General features: G+C 38.2%; 1 protein-coding gene across 1 annotated transcript in view; it reads right to left on the bottom strand.

Moving 5' to 3' along the window:
• Nucleotides 1–24,288, bottom strand: part of IMPG1 (interphotoreceptor matrix proteoglycan 1) — a gene marked incomplete at its 5' end in the record, with an annotated part of 223,893 nt that overhangs the window by 118,560 nt on the left and 81,045 nt on the right. The window contains 4 exons of the mRNA XM_006896970.1: nt 18,434–18,509; nt 19,488–19,564; nt 20,419–20,654; nt 21,936–21,956. Of these exons, the coding sequence (XP_006897032.1) occupies nt 18,434–18,509; nt 19,488–19,564; nt 20,419–20,654; nt 21,936–21,956 (410 nt within the window). The remainder of the gene's footprint in view (nt 1–18,433; nt 18,510–19,487; nt 19,565–20,418; nt 20,655–21,935; nt 21,957–24,288) is intronic.

Consider the following 24,288-nt stretch of genomic DNA (forward strand, 5'->3'; position numbering starts at 1 on the left):
TTATTTGTTTAAATTTTTCCCTCTTTTAACAATTGGGATCTAGAGGGAAGAGAAAAGACCAGAGAATGGCCAAAATTATTGAGGCAGCTATTGGTGCCAGTTTAGGACCTGTGTCAGGAAAAGGAAGTCTTACTCATAAACAATGCCACCCAAAGGTAATAAAGGAGGTCAGAATTGCTTCCACTGTGGAAAGTTGGGCCACTTCAGTAGATAGTATCACAGATGCAAACCACAGATAGGCAAGGAAGTAGAGAGGAAGCTCCCACTCACTTGCTTTAAGTGTGGATCTGAAGGACACATGGCCGAGGGCAGCCAACATCAGGTCCTCATGTCTGACAGGACTGGCTGGCCCCAGCTCCCAGCTGGAAACAAAGGAGGATGCTTCAATGTTTTAGATCTTCCCAAAAAAACCGTGGGTGAGCATTAACATTACTGGTAAGTATATTCATTTTCTCCTGGATACAAGATCTTATTATTGGTCCTAAAAGCCTTCAGAGGTCCCAACTCTTCTCACTATGTCTTAGTTGTTGGAATTGACGGAAAACCTATTAAGCAGTTCCTTACTTCACCTCTACCTTGCCTGGGGACTGCTGAGCTGTAAAACAACCCAGATGGAATTTGGTCCAGGACTTAAGAATAATAAATGACATAGTTGAGCCTCTACATCTTGTGGTTCCTAACCTTTATACTATAATAGGAAAAGTGCTAGTCAATAAGCCTTTTATTTTAAGAACTACCTTCCCTCTGTAACTTGATTTGTGCCACTGTTAGAACGTCTACTTAGGATATTATTGCTTTTAATTTTTGACTCATGTACTTTTAACTTGTTAGTTAAATTTGTGTCTTCTATGCTGCAACAGCTCCATGATGCATCTTCAAGGATATGAACATGTATGGCTAAGCACAATTGATAACAGTGCATCTAAATTCCAAAATCAATCTCCACAATAGTCTACGTGTTTCCTACTGCCAAAGGGGCCCTTTATAGAGTAGTGAGAGAAGATCTTCACCCTGAAAACTACAGCGTCCCTTATTAGCAGAAAGTAGCTAAGAGAATACGCCGTCCCCTTTTTCTTATGATTCAGGGTGAAATCTCTCTCAGGGAGGAGTAATAGGGAATGGCAAAGGACACACTGACAAAGGAGATTAATCAGAACTGGTTTTGACAAGCACTGTGGTAATGGGACAATTAAAACAGACTTTCAAGGGGAGAAAAAAGAGAGGAACAAACTGGGGTGGGGGTAGAGAAAATAGTGCAAAAATAAATGAATGGAAATCCAAAATCTCTGTTCATTAAAATTAATAAAATAAAATTTAAGAAAATTATGAGGCATAGACTCAAGGTCAAATTTTGATTCCTTTGGATACGATTTAACCTTCTCTTGCTTTAATTTGAACTTGCATATGAGTAGTTGATAGTCTGTTCTTTAAATAGCATCTGGCCTAGTTTTCACAACTCATATTGAACTTCTCCAATGATTTCTTCCACAGATGTTATTGATCTGATGATTCCTGTGCATCCTGTCAGGTGAAATCCATGTGTGTAGCCTGAGTTTATGTTTCCTATAAAAGGTATTTGCTATGAACAAATCATTGATCGTACAGAATTCTATCATTCTACCCCCAGGCTCATGTCTGTCACCAAGTCCGAATTTTCCAATGATTGATTATTCTTCTTGGTTCCCAACTTTTTCCATTCCAGTACTCGTTATTATTAATGCATCTTGGTTACATGTTCGAACAATTTCTGACTGCAACAGTTGGTAGAAATCATCTATTTTTTCCTCTTTGTCTCTGGTTGTAGGCACATAAATTTAAATGATTGTGGTATTAACAGGTCTTTCTAGTATGGGAATGTATATTATCCTGTCACTCACAATATTGTATTTCAAGATGAATCTAGAAATGGCCCTTTTAACTCTGAAATTAACCCAATTTTTTTTCCTTTTTTTCATCTCCAGCATAATAGATCATACGATCGTGGGATTCAAAATGTCCCATGCCAAATCCATCTCTTTTTGCTAATACCCAATATATCAATATTTATGCATTCCATTTCTTTCTTTACAATGTCTAGTTTTCCTACATTCATGTTCCTCACATTCCACGAACCAATTGTTTATTTCTTCTTACAACTGTATCTCCTTCTTTGTGTTTCCAAATTTGAGGGCTCAGCTTCAGTTGCCATGTCTGTTATGTTAGTCTATGTTAAGTGTGCTCTGCTGTACAGAAGCCTGTTATATTTGGGAAGTTAATCCTTCTTCCTAGCATGTCTTAATTTTGATGCTTAGTGTTAGAATAATATCTGAGAGACAAACATTCTTACCTATCTTAGGTGCCATAAAATTGAGTAGACTCATAACGACTATATGAACAGCCATCCTAAAACCTGCCCTCTTCTGTGTCATCCTCATCATCTCCAAGACTCTAGAGCCCATTGCTGAAGTCAGAGTTAATTATAGGTAAATAGATTTTCATCTAGGTTTTCAATTCTATTTTCTTGGTCTATGTATCTGTCATTGTACCAGTGCCAATCTGTTTTGATTTCTGTGGCGATGAAATAGCTTTTGAAGTCAGAGAGTGTAAAGCCTCTTTGTTTTTCTGTTTTAGTAGCATTTCGCTTATCTGAAGTTTCATTTCTATTTATATAAAGTTGGTAGTTACTTTTTTGAGGTTTTATTGTACTTGTAGATCACTTTTGGTAACATCGTCATTATTTGCACAATGTTAAATCTTCCTTGCCATGGGTATGGGATATTATGTAGGTCTCTTTTTGTTTCTTGTAGAAATGTTTTGTAATTTATTTTGTATAGGTCTTTTATGTCTCTGGTTAGATTTATTTTTGATAATTTAATCTTTTATAAATATTTTAAAATTTTACATGTTCTTTTTTTGGTCTCTTTATTTGGCATTTCCATCATGTATCTATTTCTCTACTTTCAGCCAGGATCTATCTGCAATGATGTCCTTGGTGCCACAGCCTCTTCTAAATTCTGCTTGAACTTCTGGCAGTTCCCTATCTATGGATGTTCTAGCCAATTTTGAATGATCTTCAGCAGTATTTTGCTTGCATATGATATTAATGATAAAGTTTGAAAGTTTTCACATTCTGTTGGATCACTTTTCGTGTGCATGGGAATAAATATGGACCTCTTCCTATCAATCTGTTGGTCAGATACCTGTCCTCCACATTTCCTGGCAAATACTGGTGAGTGCATCCAAGGCTGCATTTGTTACTTGAAACAAGTTAATTGAAATAAGTTCCATTGATTCCGGTTCCTTATTTTTTTGCCATTGCCTTCAATTCAGTTTCCACTTCCTCTCTTATTAACATTGGCTCCTTCTTATATGGTACTTCTTTAAATTCTTCCGTGTCAATCAGTTCTTTTTCATATAGTGATTCTCCATCTTCCTTTGATGCTTTCTAAGTCATTCTATATATTGCTCATAGCATCTTTCAGTATTGCAACTCAAGGTTTAAACATATTTTTCAGTTCTCTCAGCTTGAGAAGTGCAGAGTTTTTCTCTTTTTATTCTCCAATCTCAGCTCTCTGCACATTCCATTATAATACTTTGCTTTGTCCTCTAGAGCTGCCCTGTGAAATCTACTGTTCACCTCTTTTACTTTGGCATGTTTTCCCTTTGTTTTGGTTTCTCAGCACTCTAGTGTAATTTTAAGAGTCCCTTCTGACACCCATTTTGGATTCCCCTTTTCTCTCTTCATGAATGATATACTTGATATCATCCCAAAGCTCATCTTCAATCATTGGTTTCAATGTTTCAAACTTATTCCTAAGATGATTCACACCATGATCTTTCCAATAACTTGCTATGCATCTGACTGCTGGACAAAGAAGTGTGATGACAGAAGAAGAATTAATGCCTTTTAGTTGTGGTATTGGAGAATAGGGCTGGACACCCCATGAATGACAAAAGAACAAATACATATTTCTTGGAGAGGGTGCAGCCACAAGGAAAAGATTCTGAGGTTTCACCTCACATACTTTGGATATGTTGCTAGGAGAGGCTATTGCTGGAAGAGGGACATGATACTTAGAAGGGTGGAGGGCCAATGAAGAAGAGAAAGACCCTCAACATGGTGGAATGACAGTGACTGCTGCAATGGGCTTTAGTGTCTCATGAAGTGTGAAGATGGCACAGAATAGGATGGGATTCAGATCCACTGTTCATTGATTCACTATGAGTTGGACTTGACTCAATGACACCTAATAACAACAAAACAACAATAATGCTATTTCTCTTGATTTCCAAGAGGTATCCTACACAATTCTTATGTTTTTTTAATTTTTCTTCCTTCTTATCTCTGATTTTTCTTGGAGTATATTAGTGCTGAGGGCTTTGTCTTCTGTTTTACTTCTTCTATGTTCCATTTCTTTATTTTTCCTCTTTTATCCTTCCAGTGTGTTATCAATTTCTGAAATTTTGATCTTAGCATTCTGAAATTCAATTTCCCGTGACTTATAATATTCCATTTTTTTAATCTATTTGGTCTTGTGTTGGTTTTTGAATTCTAGTATTTTATCTCTTTTTCTTGATTTTTCTCCAGTTTTTTCTTGTACCTTTTCCTCAATCCTGTGAAGACACTCAACTACGTATCATTCTGAATTCTTTATCAAAATGCTTCAACAGTATTTCTTCCTCCAAAAGATCTGCTAATTTTATACTTTGAAGTCTGGTAGTGAAGTTTGTTGAAAGTTACATTTCTAGACAAAGAAAACCACAAAAACCCCCAAAAAACAAAAAAACCCAACAACAAAAACAAAAAAAACCAACCCATTCCACTCTGGTGGTTCCAATTTTACCAGTTGTTCAGTAGAAGATAGGTGGTCAATCTTATAACTTCTGAAAAGTCAGTTTTGACTTGACACCAATGACTTTTACATGGACTTTTGACTTTGTGGTGACATCTTGTCCTATGGTATTTTGTTATTTATTTATTTAGATTTGAGGCATTGTTCTTTGGACTTTGTGGGAGTGTTGGAGTTGTAGTTTTTTTAACGTTCATTTTTCTGATGTTCATGATAACAAATATGTACACAGCAGATCTGTTTTTTTGTATAGGAACAGATAATTATAGAGGAAGCCGGTCATGGCTGCCATCTAACATCCCCCAGGTGGAGCAGAAGCTTATTCTTACTATTGTGCAATGATTGAGGTTGCAAGAGGTATGTATATTGTTGAGCTATCAGGATCCTCTTGTTGACTACTACCTGGAGAGATTCTTCACAGAAAAACACCAGAGTGACTGGGCTCTAGGGTTGCTGGGATTGCTGAACTGTTGTGCATGTGCACACGTTCTCAGAGCCACATTTAAAATTATTCAACCCTGATCTCTAGTGGAGTGAATGGGGGGATTAGAGGGTTATTCCTTTCTCTTTACTTGTGGTCAACCAGTCACTAGTGCCAAATGACTTCAGTTCTGCATCTTTTCAGGATCCCTGAGAGCATCCTATCGGAGATATCAAAAGGATACGTGGCACTTCCTTAATGTTTTTAATTATTTCCTTTAATTTTCAGGATTTCTGGATTATCATCTGTAACAGCATTTCTTTGTTTTTCAGTGTCCTCACTGGAGATGGAATGGTTTCCTCTCTGTCTAATTAGCCATCTTACTGTAAGCACCAGGCTTATATTCTAAATGTAAGCAAGCAAGGAAATGAAAAGGCCGTAGTTTGAGAATGAGAACACTAACTAAATGTAAATTTTTTTCTTGATCAAATAATCATTCCTATGTGCTAAAATAAGGAAGGAAACACTCACTGCATGCAACAGTGCTGCTGCTGGTCAATGGAGCCTTGAAAGAGAGGACTAACAGATGGGCAGTGGCTATGTGAGTGGTGGTGGGTGGAAACCACTCAAGAGATCAGAGCTGCAGTGTGCAGCAGCTGCAGGAGTGGATTAGCGGTGGCTGTAGCCTCAAGACAGAGTGGAGCAGCAGCAGCAGGACAGACCATCATCGCAGACTTGATTGGAGGCCTGAGTCACCATATCTAAGGCTGAGTGGATTGAAGGGGGGTCCTAGCCAAGTAGGGCAATGGCAGGAAGGGGAGGGGTGGGAGAAGAAGAAGTGAATGTCAGAGGAAGTGGATGCTGGCAAAACAGGGCAAAGGTGGAACCAGATTACAAGTGTCAAAGTGAGGGGGAATGTGGGTAACCAACATTTCTGGTAAAATGCTTGACTGCCAGATATTACGCTAAGTTAATATCTGAATTAAGATACACTAAGGAGAAGGATCCTCTTCCAAAACAACAGGCCCCGAAACCCCTATGCACAATAGAGCACACTTGAATTAGCCTAGCTGTATAGCTTCTGATGATGAGCCCTCTTGTAGGTAAACACAAAGTAGGAAGAAAAGTTGCAAGCAGATACTAATTACTGGAACATAGAATGTGAGAAGCATGACTGTAGGCAAATTGGATCATGTTAAGTGAGAAATGGAAGCTATAAATATTGACATACTAAGCACTGAGGAAATGACATGGATTGACATGAGACATTTTGAATTAGACAGTCATAGGATTACTGGGGTAATTGGGGTAGGTGTGTCGAAGATAGTGAGATTGGCACAGGATAGAGCAGGATTTAGGGCTGTTGTACATAGGGTCGCTATAAGTCACAGGCAACTCGATGGCACATAACAACAACAACAACAACAACAACAACAACAACATTATCAACTATATTGGAAATGAAAAGGTGAAGAAAAATGAGGTCACCTCCTTATTTTAGAAGACCATTGCCAAATCCATCTTGAAATAAAAAGATGTGGTGTTGTTGTTGCTAGTCACCTATAACTCATAATGTACAACAGCTCTGAAGCCTTCCCTGTACAGAGCCAGTCTCACTGACTCCAACACACCTATCCTCATTACCCCAGTAATGTATCAATCCATCTCATTTCGGGTCTTCTGCTCCTATGCTGTCTCTCTACCTTTTAAAGTATGGTCTTCGTCTCCAAGGACTGGTCCGTCTTTGCCATGTGCCCAAAGTATATAAGATAGAACTTCAAAATACTAGACTCCAAAGAGAAACTTTGTTTCACCCTCTCTAAGATAGACTTATTTGTTTTCTTGGCAGTCCATGGTATGTTCAAGACTGTTCTTAAAGGCACCAATTCTTCTCAAAGTTGTTTGTGACAAGATAATATCCATATGCATTCAAGGAAGTCCTGTCAGTGACACCATCATTCAAATATACACACCAAAACTGAGAGATAAAGAGGATGAAATAGATGATTTCTTATGAACATTTGCAGTCAGAAATTGATCAAACATGCAACCAGGATGTATTAATAATAATGAGTGAGGGAATGCAAAAGTTCAAAATGGAGAAGAAGGATCTATAGTCAGAAAACACAGGCTTGGTGACATAAACACAGCTGGAGACAAAATTACAGAATTTTGTACAGTCAATGATTTATTAATTTCAGATCTCTTTTATTATAAGAAACAGGTACTATATACATAGATGTCATCTGATCGTCTGCACAGGGGTAAGAATGACAATATATGTGAAAAGAATCTTTGGAGAAGCTCAGTATCAGATGTGAAAACTAGGCCAGGTGCTGACTATGGAACAGACCATCAACAACTCATATGCAAGCTCAAACTGAAGCTAAAGAAAATTAAATTAAATCTGCAAGAACCAACATTTGACCTTAAGTCTATCCCACATGAATAAAAATACCATCTCAGGGACAGATTTGAGGTCTTGAACACTAATAAGCAAAGGTCAGTTGAGCTATGGGAGGATATTAAGAATATGATCCATGAAGAATGCAAAAGCCATTACAAAGACAGGGGAAGAAGCATAGACCAAGATGGATGTCAAAAAGGCTCTGGATATTTCACTAGGGCACAGAGAAGCCAAAGCAAAGGGAATAAATCAAGATGTTAAAGACCTGAACAGAAGATTTCAAGGAAAAACATGGGAAGACAAAGTGAAGAATTATAATGAAATGTGCAAAGATCTAACAGAAAATCAAAAGGGCCAAACTAGCTCAGCATTTATTATGCTGAAGGAACTGAAGAACAAATGTAAGCCTTGAGTTGCAATACTTAAAGATGCTGTGGATAGAATAAGAATGATCCAGGAAGCATCAAAAGAAAATGGAAAGAATACACAGAGTCACTGTACCAAAAAAGAACTGGGTAAAGAATGTAATGAAATAACTTACATTCAAGAAGCAATGGTGATGAAGGAGGAAATTCAAGCTGCTCTGAAGGAATTGGCAAAAAACCAAGGACTCTTATGGGACTGAGTTAGTTCAATATGTATCATAACGTTTTCCAGTCCTTCCCAAGTCAGGTAGTAATTTACAAAAATCATTGCTCCTGCATGCTGCATAGTATTCTATCATGTGAATGTATCATAATTTCTCAATCCATTTGATTGTGGTTGGACATTTGGGCTGTTACCATGTCCTTGCTATGGTGAATAACACTGCTATGAACATTGGTGTACTGTCTGGTCTTTGTAGCCCAGCTCTCATTTTCTCAGGGTATATTCCAAGCAGTGAAATAGCTAGGCCATATGGATGTTCAAATTTGTAAGGAAATGCCAAACTGCCTTCCATTATTCACCATTGCAAGGACATGGAAATAGCTTAGATGCCCATCCACAAACAAATGGAATGAGAAATTGTGATACATTCATACAATAGAATACTACACAGCACGCAGGAACAATGCTTATAAGAAACATAAACATAGGGTATACAAATGGATCTCACCTGATGGGATGCACGGGAATCAGAATGATTGCATCTGTGGAAAGAATCTCTGGAGAAGTTCAATATCTGTTGTGAAAACTAGGTGAGGTGCTGATTGTGGAACAACCAACTGCTCATATGCAAGATTTCAAATTAAAGGTAAAGAAGGTTAATATCCACAGGAATAAAAATTTGGTCTTGAGTCTATCCCTTATGAATTTAAAACCAACTCAGGAATAGGTTTGAGGTCTTGAACACCAATGAACAAAGACAAGACAAGCTTCCAATTAATTAGAATTTTGTAAATAAACTAGTATTTTTTTTAAATATTGTTCATGAAGAATGCAGAAAGTCATTACAAAGAAGGAAGAAGAAAAGACAAAAATGGATGTCAGAAGAGACTGTGAATATTGCACTAGAGCACCAAGAAGCCAGAGCAAAGGGAAGAAATCAAGAAATTAAGGAGCTGAATAGAAGATTTCAAAGGGCGGCTCAGGAAGATAAGACAAAGTATTATAAAGATATGTCTAAGAAGCTGGAGTCAGAAAATCATAAGGGCCAAACTTGCTCAGCATTTCTTAAGCTGAAGGAATTAAAGAAGAAATTCAAGTCATGAGTTGCAATGTTTAAGGATGCTATGGACAGAATATTAAATGATTCAAGAAGCATTAAAAGAAGATGGAAGGAATATACAGAGTAATTGCACCGAAAAGAACTGGTTGACACAGAAGAATTCCAAGAAACATTATATGAGCAAGAGGCAATGATGATGAAAGAGAAAGTTTAGGCTGCTCTGAAGGACTTGTCAAAAAATAAAGCCCCAGGAATTGATGGAATGCCAATTGACATATTTCAGCAAACAGATACTGCCCGGGATGTGCTCAGCAAGTTATACCAAGAAATCTGGAAGACAACTACTTGGCCAACTGCCTAGAAGAGACCCATATTTATTCCCATTCCAAAAAAAGGTGACCCGATAGAGTGTGGAAATTATCAAAATTATCACATAATAGCAAAGTCCTGCTGAAGATTATCCAGAAATGACTGGAACAGTACATTGACAGAGAACTACCAGAAATACAAGCTGGGTTTAGAAGAGTGTCATGGCACTAGAGACATTATTGCCAATGTTAGATGAATGCTGGCAGAAAGTAGAGAGTACCAGAAGAATGTCTATCTGTGTTTCATTGACTCTGAAAAAGCAATTGACTGTGCAGATCACAACAAATTGTGGCTAACGTTGAGGAAAATGGGAATCCCAGAACATTTGATTTTGCTTATGCGAAACCAATACTTTGACTTAGAAGCAGTTCTCAGAACAGAGCAAGAAAACGGCATGGTTCAAAAATCAGGAAAGGGGTGTGTTAGGGATGCATCCTGTCCCCATAATTTTTACATCTGTATGAAGAAAAGATAATTTGGGAAGTAGTTCTTTATGAGGAGGAGAGTGGCACCAAGATTAGAGGAAAACTCATCAACGAACTATGATATGCAGATGACACAACCTTGCTTGCTGAAACTGAAGAAGACCTGAAGCGCTTGCTGCAGAAGGTCAAGGACGGTAGTCTTCAATATGTATTGAAGCTCAACATCAAGAAGACAAAGAGTCTCACCACTGGGCCAATTGACAGCACCATAATAGATGGAGAAGAGATTGAAGTTGTTAACAATTACGGTTTGCTTGGCTCCACAGCAAACACTCTTAGTAACAGTAGTTAGGAAATCAAAATTGTGTTGGGAAAATCTGCTCTCAGGGACCTTTCCAGAGTGCTGAAAAACAATAACATCAATCTAGAGACAAAGGTGCACCTAATCCAGGCTGTGGTCTTCTCAATTACTTGTTATGCTTCAGTGTGTTGCACAATGACTAAGGATGACATAAGAAGAATAGATACCTTTGAGTTATGGTGCTGTAGAATAGTCTTGAACATACCATGGACTGTGAAGAAAACAAATAGATGTGTTTTGGAGAGGGTGAAACCAAGTCTCTTCTTGGAGGCTATGATTTAGAAGCTCTGTCTCATATACTTTGGACTCGTGACTAGGAGAGACTGGTCCTTGGAGAAGGACGTCATGCTTGGAAGGGTGTAGGGACAATGCAAGAGAGGAAGACCCCAGATGAGATGGATTTATACAGTACCTGGGGCAAGGGGGGTTGGTGTGTCAGAGTTAGTAAGACTGACTCAGGATAGGGCAGAGTTCAGAGATGCTTTTTATAGGATTGCTATATGTTGCAGGCAACTCAATGGCACATAACAACAACAACAACATAGTATATTAGCTGTTTTTTTTTTTTTTTTTAATTTAAGCCTCTTGTTTAAAGCCAAGACCTTGGGGAAGGCCTTTGTATTTAAAAGTCCGTTATTATTTTGGAGGAACATTCTTCTAAGTGGTACACCACTGTTCTGTTAATATGCTGTACTGAGGTAACCTGGGGTTGCTGTGATGTTGAACCTTGCGCCATTGTGGTGTCGAATGATGTAATGGCTACCCATGTTGGACAGTGTTTGGTGGATCTCCCAGTTTAAGGGAAACTCAATGAACTTTGATAAATAATGTTAGTTATAGAAAGTCTTCAGGCCTTTAGTTTATAGGGTCGCTATGAGTTGTGCTTGGATTCAATGACAATCAACAACAACAACAACAAGAACTACCTAACTAGGGAGGGACTGGAGAGCATTATGCTGAGTGAACTACCTCAGTGCCACAAGGACAAATACTGTATAAAACATTATTGTAGAGTATTAGGATCTAAGGGGGAGAAGGGTGGAAGCAGAGAGGTGAGGATGGGCAGGGTGGTGGTGGGGTATTAATCATAGGGTTGCACAATTTGATAGGTAGGTGGGGTGAAGGAAATGAGAAGTATGTTTTATGAAAAACAATGCATTAAAACTTTGTAAATTAATCAATATAAAATAAAAATAAAAAAAAGGTAGAGTCAGTGGCACTAGGGATATCATTATGTCAAGTGGATCTTGGCCAAGAACGGAGAGTACCAATGGAATGTCTGTGTTTCATTGCGCAAAGGCATTAGACTGCATGGGTCACATCAAATTGTGGCTAACCTTGAGAAGAATGGCAATCACAGAATACCTGATTGTGTTCATGTCAAACCTATACTTGGAACAAAAACAAACAAAACAAACAAATAAAACAAGACAAACCCCCCCCAAAACAAAAAAACCAACCAAAAATCTCCCTAAACAACCAAAACCTATAGTTGGACCAGGAAGCAATTCTCAGAACAGAGCAAGAAAACACTGTATGGTTCAAAATTGGGAAAGGAGAGTGTCAAGGAAGTTTCTTGCCTCTATATCTTTTCAATTTTTATGCAGAACATATCATTCAAGAGGTTGGACTTTATAAAGAGGAATAAGACATCAGGATTGGAGGAAGACTCATCAACAACCCACATTATGCAGATGACACAACCCAACCGTACTTGCTGAAACTGAGGATGGCCTGAAGCATCTGCTGAAAAGGGTCAAGGAATGTAGTTTGAAATATCCATTGAAGCTCAACATCGAGAAAATAAATATTCTCACCACTGGGCCTACTGGCAGCACCATAATAGATGGAGAAAAAACAGAGATTGTTAATAATTTCAGCTTGCTCAGTTTTACGATCAACAGTTTTGACACCAGCAGTCAGGAAATCAAAAGATGAATTACTTCAGGGAAATCTGCTGTCAGAGAACTCTCCAAAGTGTTGCAGAGCAAGTGTGTCAGACTAGAGACTAAGATGCGCCTGGTTCAGCACATGGTCTTCAGAATTACTTGCTGCGTATCATCAGCTGGACAATGACCAAGAATGTCGGAAGAAGATTTGATGCCTTTGAGTCGTGGTGCTAGGGAAGAGTTTTGAATACACCATTGACTGTCAAGAGAACTAACAGGTCTGTCCTAGATATGGTGAAACCTTGGAGGCAAGGATTTTGAGACTCTGTACTACTTTGGTCTTTTAGCCAGGAAAGGCCCGAGTTTGGAGAAGGATACCATACTTTGAAAGGTAGAGGGACAGAGCAGGAGAGGAAGACCCCTGGTGAGATGAAATGACACAATAACTGAGTTAATAAGGGCATGTGTGTCAGAGACAGTGTATTGTCTCAGGAAAGAATAGAGTTCACAACTATTATGAATTCAATGGTACACAACAACAACAAGATAGGTAGCTCTGGTGATCTAATGGCAAGAAGCTGTGCTGAAATCCCAAAGGCATGAGGTTTGAGTCCACAAACTGCTCTGTAGGAGAAAAGATGGGCAATCTCTACCTGTGGGATTAACTACCTTTGAAAATCCAGTCAGCTATGGGTCAGAATGGGTCCATTCTGGCTATAGTACACAACAACATAAAACAACATGTGCTAAAATAGAAATACAGTACCTCTCCTTATTTACCACACACTATAATACAACAGCAAAATTAGATGTTATGCTAATGATTTGATGTTATCTTTGAAGGAGAGGGTTATCTACATGTGAAAGAATGTTACACATTTCCCCCCTGTGTTTGTGACCCCCCCATTTGAAATAGGCATGATCTTAATAAATAACTGGTTCGACAAGAAAGAATGGTTTCAGATCACCTCCCCTAAAAAACGTTTATGATAAAAGATTTCAGAATTCTGTGCACCACACCAATTCATTTTGTTTCCTTCAGGCATGTTTTGCAAGTACTTTTCCCCAGGGGATTAACTACTAAATAGAATTGCTTAAACTGAGATATCTGTGAGTGCTTTACTGAGATGGTAAGAGCATGGTGGGTGGTAAGTGATGCTAACCTTACAAATTATCCAGGCTAAAATGACTCCAGTGACACCATGGCTCAGAACCTTGGTGCTTTAGTTATCATTTTGTTTGAGCATGGGGGAAGCCCAGAAGTGTTTGGCAGAGGAGCTAAGCCCTGGACTTGTCCTTTGTGCTCTTTTTTTGATCATTTCCATGTAGAAATGGAGTGCTTTTTCAGTCAGGAATTTTTCCTGGCTAAGATCTTACTTGTTCCTTGTTGTTGATTGCCTTCGAGTCGACCACAACTCATAGTGACCTTATGAAAAAAAAGGCCTGAAGCCCCTCTACAACCATCTACATTTATCAAAGTTCATAGAGTTTCCAGGGGCATATTGTTTAGGAAGTGGATGCCACTCCTCCTTCCAAACCTGTAAGATATGTGATTTCTTCCTCTGGCAGGGCTGATTATGAAAATGTATATATCTGCCTTTAACTGGGAAAATAGAATATTTTCTCTCTAGTCTCATATCAGCAAATATAACTCTTCTTTTTAATACTAATAAAAACTGAGTTATGAGATATAATTTTTACTTTCGGAGCACTGATTGAAGGTTATGCAGCACGTCCTTTCCTCCTGACACTCTAAAATCAATCCTTAAATTAAGGCAGACTGTCGGAATGCAGCCCCTCCTAGAGCTACTGCTGGTAGTGAACAGTAATCTGGGCCTCTCCTGTGAGAGCCCTGAGGAAATGTCCTGACCTGGGTGTACACAGTAGGGAAATTGATGCAAACAAGACTCTGTGTTCCCGCAACACAGAATGTTCTTTTTATAAAGACCCACAGGAAAATGCTTCCCTCCTCCCCCGAAGCTATTGCAGTACTGTAAGCACACAGACCAGAATTGAGTGACTGACTGTGTTTTCCTTATTGCCCAGCCTGCTCAGAGCCAAGTTCATGAGTGCATTTTTGAAAAAAATAAATGAAGTGGAATTTAAACAAATTTTAAAACCTCCACTAACATAATTATAGACCACAGTATAGAGAAACAAGTAGTAGTAGTAGTATGTTGTTGCTGTTGTTGTTGTTGTTATGTGCCGTCAAGTCGCCTGCGACTCATAGCGACCCTATGTACAACAGCCCTAAACTCCGCTCTGTCCTGTGCCAATCGCACTGTCTCTGACACTCCCATCCCGATTATCCCAGTCACTGAATCAATCCACCTCATAGAGGGCCTTCCTCTCCTGCGCTGTCCCTCCACCCTCCCAAGCATGATGTCCCTCTCTAAGGACCGGTCTCTCCTCACAACATGTCCAAAGTAAGTTAGACGGAGCCTCAGAATCCTTGCCTCCAATGAGCCACCCGGTTTAACCCTTTCCAGGACAAATCTGTTTGTTTTCCTAGCAGTCCATGGTATTCTCAATACTCTTCTCCAGCACCACAGCTCAAAGGCATCAATTTTCCTTCTATCCTCCTTGGTCATTGTCCAACTCTCTGATGCATAACAAGTGATTGCAAAAACCATGGCCTGTATCAGGCACACCTTAGTCTCCAGAGAGATACCATTGCTCTTCAGCACTTTGGGGAGGTCCCTAACAGCAGACTTTCCCATAGCAATGTGCCTTTTAATTTCCTGGCTGCTGGTGCCAAGACTGTTGACTGTGGACCCAAGCAAACTAAAGCTGTGTACAATCTCAATCTCTTCACCATCCATACTGATGCTGCCAATTGGTTCAGTGGTGAGAATCTTTGTCTTCTTGACATTGAGCCTCAATCCATATTGTAGGCTGCAGTCCTTGACACTCTGCAGCAGGCACTTCAGGTCCTCCTCAGTTTCAGCAAGCAGGGTTGTGTCATCCGCATAACGCAGATTGTTGATGAATCGTCCACCAATCTTGACCCCACATTTCTCCTCATAGAACCCAGCCTCCCGGATAGGATGTAAAAAAACCCCAAGGAGTCAATTGGTAGAAGCAAAAGGAAGGCATTTCAAGAAGGGAATTATGAACAGGAATCCATCACTAGAAATGTCAAATAAGATAATGATATAAACAAGTGTACTAACTTGATCAATTAGGAAGCCATCTGTGACATTGGCTAACGTTGTTGTTTCTGTAATGTGTGGTTAGAGATGAAGCTTTGCGGTGATTAAGTGGTGAAAGAGTAGTGATTCAGAAGCATCGATAGTTTTAAAAGAAATGACTGGGTATTGAATTAAAAAGAGAAGTGGTTGTAATTTGAGGACAAAGCAAATTTGGAGGGTTTATTTATTTTTTTAAATAAAATTTTTAATTTTAATTGTGATTTTAATGAAAGTTTACAGAAAAGTTAGATTTCCTGAAACTGAAGAAGACCTGAAGCACTTGCTGCAGAGGACTGTAGTCTTCAATATGGACTGAAGCTCAATATCAAGAAGACAAAGATTCTCACCAGTGGACCAATTGGCATCACCATGATAGATGGAGAAGAGATTGAGGTTGTAAAACATTTTAGCTTGCTTGGCTCCACAATCAACACAATTAACACTAGCAGCCAGAAAACCAAAAGAGTAATTGCCTTGAGAAAATCTACTCTCAGGGACCTCTCCAGAGTCCCGAAAAGCAATGATATCAGTCTAGAGACTAAGGTATGCCTAGTCCAGGCCATGACAATGACAATCAACAACAACAACAACAACAAAACAACAACAACAGCATTGTTACACAGTTTTATCCGCCTCTCCCTCCTTTTTCCCCCTCCCCAGTTCACTTTGTAAAGGATGAAAGACTTAAGCTAAGTTTAGGATAGTAGATGGGAGAAAGTTAACTGTCATGATACTGCGATCATCTATGGTGTGACCTTTGGGTTTGGAGTTCTCATTTGTGAAACGTAGTGACCTAACTTAGTTACCTCTAATATTCTTCTTTGTGGTTTAGTGTTCTACGTTATTGTTGGTGTGTGCCATTGAGTTGCCTATAACACATTGCGACCCTGTGTAAAACTCCTTTGAAGCTTCCCCTGTCCTGAGCTAGTCTTACGAACTCCAACTATTGTCCAAGTTACTGCATCAATTTGTCTCCTCAGGGGTCTTCGTATCCTGTACTATACCTTTCAAATATTATGTGCTTCTCCAAGGACTGGTCCCTTCTGGCCACATGCCTAAAGTATGTGAGATGGAACTTCAAAATCCTAGCCTCTAAGGAGAAACTTGGTTTCACCCTTTCCAAGACAGACCTGTTCTCTTGGCTATTCCCGTGTAAGTGTCCTATAGTATATTCATGAATGGAGGAAATGTATGAAGAAAAAGGAATAATAAAGTAATTCAAACAAAACAATGCTTGAATCACAGATACACTTTATCGTTTTTAGTAAGCTGCTTGAAATGCTGAGCTTACAACTTTATATCTTGATGAAAGGAAAGAATGCAACACAATTTTCATACCAATCTTTCCAGTACCAAAGAATCTGCTTTGTTTTATGCAACCAGCACAATAATCGTTGCTGTAGATTGTATTAAATTTAAATGGACAGAAATTCTTTTATTCTGCTTCCACTAAGAGATAGCATCTGGAGTTCTTCCATGGGATAAACACAGACTCTATGGGTGCTTAGCTATCAGAACGTAAGAATGTGATGGTGTTTCTGGACCTTAAAGACTGGCAGCTTCTGCTTTGGTTCCTATAAATATTCCACAAAATATTCTCAGCAAAAGACGTGGTTGAATACTGCTTGTAGCCCTATAAGCTAATCAACTTGGAAATAGATTTTCCACATCAGTAGTGATACCGCAGTCAATACAACACGGGACAAAGAAGAATCATTCCCACTAATCTCTTCCCAGATTTGAAATATATGGGGAAAATAGGTGATATTTTTATGCCATTAAGTTTAGAATAGTTTGAAATGCTGCAATAGTTAACTATATCATGCAGCTTGCATATCTTCACTGGTAACCCAAATCCTGTCAGCATGGTTGGTTCTGCTATCATTCAATACATGCCGTGGTTTTTCTGAAAAGTCTTGTGTCTTACAAAATTGCATACTTATTGTATGGAGTTAATAGGGAAAGAAAAAAATAGGGCCTTCTCAAAACCTGTAGAATTTAATAATGAGAGAGCATCCGTTAAAACAGTAACAACCTTATTAAAAAGACCAGTCAGAGCAAATCTCCACTGGCTTTTGTACTTAGAATCGTAGTGCGTCTTTACTAAACTTACATTCTGGAGCTAGTTTCCCTAAAGACACATGTCCCATTTTCAGAAAGCTCTAGGAAATGTAAAGCATACGAATTCTTACAGCTACTAAATCAGTTATTTTCAGCACAAAAAGAAGCCTCTTCTGTAGGAGTTTCATATCTTTTTTTGCCTTTTCTTTAAGGTTTCCATGTACTGCTAAAGCTTTCTCTTCAACTAGAAGTAGACTGTATTGCCTCAGAACTAACGTTAATGGAAATAAATGAAGAACCAGGGAATTTCAGCATTAATAGACTTTTTTTCCATTATATTTCACTTACACATGGGCTAATTTACATTACAGAAACAGAGACTATCATTAGTTAGCCTGTAACACAAAGTTTTTCTCTTTGTGCCACAAAAGGATACACATATTGACTGACAAGGCCCAATCCACCTGTTGTCATAGTCCCCTGTCGTGAACCTACATGTCTCATGGCCTACGTGGTACATTTTCCGATACAAAGCCCAGAGCAGGTTGTTGTTCTGTGGAGGCAGCAGTTGGTGCTGCTTCAATTCCGTTTCCTTGACCAGATCCGTAAGGAAAGGGCTAACAGTGCACTGGGATCTAGGGCTGAGAAAAGGACGTGGAAAGTGTCTTCTACTTCAGAGATTAGTCATTCATTAGAGGGGCTGGGATAGGAACACCTGTTGCATTGTGGGTTATTTTGTCACTAATCTTTAAAACAGTGTCATAGATGGATTCCTTAAAGAGGTTGGCAGCTAACATAGACTTTGTAGGAAGAAACTTTGGGTCTAACTCACCAGGTAGATCATGTTCTGCTTCATCCACTGTCTCAATCTTGGAGTCATCAAGAAGTTGTGATCCCAAAGTAACATCCTGAAAAATGAATTTGAAGAAATATGTTGAGAAGGTACAAGTCACAGTTATGCTCTGTGTTATTTTATCATTGAAATTCAAGCAAATTATTTCATAGTTCATTTGGACCTACTGCAGAGGAGGAACCGTATATGTGTTCTGAAAAGGTAGTGATGTAATGAATCTATCTTTTGGCTCTTTGGCAAATCAAAACTTCTTGACTAGGATAAATAGAACTAAACTACTTTCAATGATACCCATGATGTTTGAATCCCTTTATTGGGAAAGAGATTAATTTGGCGAACACTTTTTAATGAGCACCTCAATACTGGAATAAGTTAAATGAATGTAATTTAAAATTAAATATTAATTGTTGATTTTAAAATATTCATTGACTAGAGTGTTAATTTGGTTCCTATAAATATTCCACAAATACATATTTATATAAAATCCTAAGACTTAGAAATACATTTAAAAATTATACTTATGTTTATTTTTGAAGGCCAAAGGTAAGTAATAAATTTTGCTGAAGTTATTATTCTTCTTTGATTCTTTTTTCCAAAAACAAACAATCTCAATTGTAATTGACACAAACATCTAACTAAACTGAACTTTACAATGTTTGAAATCGAAGATACAGTTTATTATACAAGTTCTGGAAGTAAGGTAACATAGAACTACTTGCAAAAATGACAGCTGGTTGGCTAGTCTATGGGAGTGGGAATTAAGCTGCTGTCTCTGGGCAGTTGGAATCCACTAACATGTCCATGGGAGAAAATGGGCAATCTCCTCCCATGCAGTTGACAACTTGCTGGAAGGTCAGCTGTAAGTCAGTTCAGCAATGAGCTGAATTGCATTTGGCTTGTAAATCAGAAACTAATACTAATTAGCATTGCAAAGGGGATTTCGCTTTGTTAAATCATTAAGCTTCTTTGTGATGGATGGTTTTGACGTTTAGCTACTATCTAAAAAATTAAAAAAGGCACCAAACTGACTTACCTGTATGACATCGGGAAGTGGTGTGGGCAGCACCGCTTGGGTGTCAGGAGCTGAGACTGGCAACAACCCAACAATTTCTGTGGGTGAAAAAACACAGGATTCAGATGTTTGTTTCTTTCTTCTTTTGGCAGTGAGAACATTAAAACAGAAGGGTTGGCACATGGAAATAACTAGTTCTATAAGAATGTTGTTGCCTGGTGTTCAGTTGATTTAAACACATAGGAATGTTATAGGGCAGAATACAATGGCTTCATAGGATCTCCAACTTAAGGTCTTTGTGGAAGCAGACTGGCACATCTGTGGCCTGATATAATGGTGTAACACCAGGGATTCTTTCTTAAAGTACAGTATTTTGAATAAGCCATCTATTTCCCTCTGGGAGCTGATTGACAGAAATGATGGATTCTTCTTGAGTTGCTCCTAAACTTAAATGAAACCCACTATCCTGACTCATGGTCAGACTCCTTTGGATCTCCTTGGCTATAAGTCTTGGTGGGAGGAGACCCTTTCTCCTGAAAAGTGACCAGTGAATTGGAACTACTGATCTTTCAGTTAGAAGCTTGATACATACATTATGCATTATGCCACCAGCTCTCATATTGAGTTTGCCAGGCAAGCTTAATTCCCCATGGCATTTCCTCTTCACTGGGGTTACAGTAAATTGCTATAGCTGACCTGAACTGAACGGAAGCATTTGATAGTCTCCCACAGTGATTCTTGATGTGAAATGGCCACCATAGGCTTATCAAAGTGACATGAGAAGAAATGAATCAAGACAGAAATGGCACAGTACATGATGCACCTGCCACAGAAATGCAGTATTTACTCTACAGGGTCCCAATTAAAATGACGGTGACAATGAAGCATTTAAATGTTCTAGTTTCTCTACCAGATTGTAAATAAGTCCAGAAATAGGAAAACATCAACTGACCGTCAATGAACTGAATTGTTCCCATGTCCACAGATTTATCTTCCTCGAGAGCTCTGCTGATCAGCTTTTTGAGATCTATAGCTGTGAGATAGATTTCTGGTTTCTTGTTCTCCTCAATGATTTCTTGACTTTCAATTTTGTTGAAGTCAAAAGACAACACATCACTTGATGGGCTCTTTGCTTCCTCACTGTCTCTCTTGAAGATGGCTACAAGTCGTACCTCCAGGAGGCTTGCACTGTAGACAACAGAGGACACATCTCACCCAAAGGTATTGTTACATATACTGCACAGAGGCTCACTATATTGATACAAAGTTTCAGGGCATCTTTATTCTTATGGTTCCTTAAAGGATGTCCTACTTCTGAACTAATTTCAATGTTTATCAGAAATTTAAAATGTAGGAGATTTTAGTACTGAAGAGAATGCTAGAACAAAGTTCACTCCAACTTGAAGAGGGATTACTAATTGGATCAAGTGATCACACATTTTTCTTTAGATTGGCTGTTGTAACCAATATTTGTCGTGGCCTTACAAGTCAAGTCAAACAGGTAGGATGAATTTTTCTTTCTGGAAAGAAACATCTTTAGGAAGCTATTTAAAACAGCATTGTATAATAGTGTGTTAATATTAATCACATGTTGCAACCAAGGAAAAAGCTTTATTTCCTAGGTAAATTTCTTTTTTCCCCCCAAGAAGTGTTTTGTTTTGTTTTTTAATTTAAAATAAAATAGAACTCAAATGGAAACATATTTTCTTTCTTCATATTAGAAGAAAGAAGACTAATAGCACATTATTAACTATCATTAAATTAATTTACTCAAAGCCTTTGTGTAAAAATGCAGTAGAATTCTCTGTAGTTCTGTCCTCTAGAATCAGGTTTTTACCTTTTAGTTCATACATATCATAAATCTACATAGAAAGATGGTATAGAAGCCACAAGAACTGATAATGTGCTTTCTTGGAAGTTCTTTAGCTTACACAATCGATCAGAGCCAGTAGTTTGTTATTTTTCTGGTTAATTATAGAAGCCAAAGCTTGATTCATGTAACTGGTTTAAGGGATAGTATATCTTTTCACAATTTATATTGACCTTGGGATCAGGGAGCAAATGACTTTCTCTGCTTTATTACAGAACTAGATTGCATGTATGAATATCCACTCAGGCAGACCATTTACCCTCACAAATGACGCTTAAGAAATAGTTAAAGCATGCTTACATCATAGATACATGCTTTTCTACTGAAACCCTGAGTTTCATAGAATATTCTTTAGTTTACTAATCAATATTTACCTGCTTAACTCACATAGTGATTTTACCCGCAGCTTTGCCTCCTTATTATTGAAAAATTGATTAATCACTCTAAATAAGAAATCACTAAAAGATCATTGGCTATTCCAGACATCATATATATAGTTATTTGAAATAGGTGAGCACAGAACTAGATTTGGGAAAGAAATATGCCATATTCCGAGATGTAAAATAAAATTAAAATAAAATGAAATAAGTTCCAGTTACCCATCTCTTCCTTTCTTTGGTCTTCATGACATCGTTCAGAATGAAAACATGTAGGAGAGAGATAGATTTTATTAATTTGAGATATTCAATTCATATTGCGCATTGAGAAGAATGGCATATTTGTCTTTTTCATAACCTTCCATTTTTGCCCAGAGCTTTGAAGGAAACATACAAATTACTACCCATATCTGGATGAAAATTCCAAGAAATATATATTTATCTCAATAAAGAAATATGCACTTTTGACCTTCCCCCTGGACTTGATTTCTTCATATTTCTCTTTCAAAGGCTGCAAATATGTCCCATACATCTTACATTTATGGTGTTGTTGATGCCAGGAGGTTTTCAAAAGCATTTAGCAGATGATTTTCTTACCTCCTGAATGGCATTAAAAAATGTAGTAAATCTCTGAACAACTAGTCCTTAAGGAAGGAACACAGAGAGCCTCGCACATCCCATGCTGGGCTGCTAATGGAAAGATCAGTGATTCAATTTCATCAGGAGAAAGATGACCAGTCTCCGCAAAAGTATGTTGGGATTGACTGATTGACAATGGGCTTTTGTTCCAAAGAATAACCTTCCATTATGCTCAGTGAAATATCTCAGCCACAAAAAGACAAATGGTGTAAAACACCAGTGTTATAAAGCAGTACTGCGTGGGGGTTGGGGGGAAAACTAAGAAAACAGGGATTAATCTATAAAATAACTTCATCCATTGGAATGGATGAAGGGAAGAACTGTTTAAAAGGCATGTATGATTAGGTATTATCTGTATGACAACAGGGCAGAATAAGAGGTGCATAGCAAAGTGAACAGCGGGAGGGGTGGGAAGGGAATGGAGGAAATTATGCAACGATGAATTAAAATTTTCTTTAAAAATGAGCTGGGAGGGTAGGGAAGAAACTGCAACTGTGAGTGAATTAAAAACAAACTTTCTGTATACTTTTCTTAAAATTGCAATTAAAAAAATGCAAAAAAAGAACTTCCATAAAGTCTACTGTATTCAATAGTGGAGTTAGACACAATTATTTCTAATAACGAGCATATACTCCTTTGTGACACTCATGAAAATAGTGTGCAGCTTAAGCAGTTGCTAAGCTTGAGGAAGGAGAAAGGCCTCTTCCTTTTAAATCGGATCACACACTGCCTTAAACACTGTGTTAAGTGTGTATTTTTGATTTTGGTTGCATTTTCCCCTCTCATTTACTCATGTAAAGAAGCTCCAAAAGGAAATCTGATTCAAGTGCTGGTGAGGCATTGAAGAAAATGAAAAGTATTGCGATTGAAATGAAAGTGAAAATAATGAAATTATCAAGAAGTGAAATGCTATTCATCATGGGAAAAGCCTCAGGCTACAGTCAGTCAACTACTAGAACAATTTCAAAGGATCAAGTGAGAATAATGGAACATGTGGAAGGCTCTGCCCCATGGACATTAAGATTGTTACGAAGCAATGCTGTGGTTAAGTGATTGAAAATTTAGTTTGAAAGTTATTGACAATTTGGTTAAATGATCAAGATCAGTGTTACAGGCCTATTAATCATCTGTGCAAGAAAAAGCTTAAAGCTTTTTCCAATGGCTTATAAGCTGTACGTGAGCAAGTGAAAACGATTGTGATGAAGAAATTGTTGTGAGTCATTTCAAAGTAAGGACAACTGTATATTATATTAAATGCAAGATAAAGCAGCAAGTACTAATGCAAGCGCTGAGTGATTTTCCTAAATTATTTTTTTTAAAAAAATATTATTGAAAGGAAGAAGGGGTGGAGGGAGTGTGTGCCAAAAAGATCAAAATTTTAAAAGGGGAAAAAATCACCAGGGTCTAAGGCATTAAAAGATAGGACAATGTTATTGACTGAGTGTATTACGGCCAGGAAATGAAAGCTTTTGCTTTTGTTACTCTCTCACCTGCTCATTGCCATCCAGGTCTGAAATGACTCATGGCTGACCCTTCAATGGATTTCTCAGGTTGCCAATCTCACAGGAGGAGATTGTCCATCTTTCTCCCTTGAATTTAAGGTATGTCTTCCCTTTATTTGGAAGGCCTTGGATTCTAATTGTAATCTTTGCAAAAAGGTTCTTGAACCTTTCTGTCCATGATGGTCAGTGTTATTATTTGGCTAAGAAAATGCCTTTTCAGAATTCCCTTTTGTGGTTGACAACACACCTGAATATCAAACACTTTTGATGACTTTCACCTCAATGTAACGGAGAGATTTTGACCTTCACGCACCAGCCCCAGCTCCACATTGCTACAGGAAAGCCCATTATTAATGGCGTATTTTCTCACAAGCAGTCAGGGCTACTCAAGATAATATGATATGAGGAGTTTAACGAAGTTCTAGAGGAATTAT

This window comes from Elephantulus edwardii, unplaced genomic scaffold, assembly GCF_000299155.1.
Source record: "Elephantulus edwardii isolate Elephantulus edwardi_28Jun2011 unplaced genomic scaffold, EleEdw1.0 scaffold00194, whole genome shotgun sequence".
Classification (NCBI taxonomy): Eukaryota; Metazoa; Chordata; class Mammalia; order Macroscelidea; family Macroscelididae; genus Elephantulus; species Elephantulus edwardii.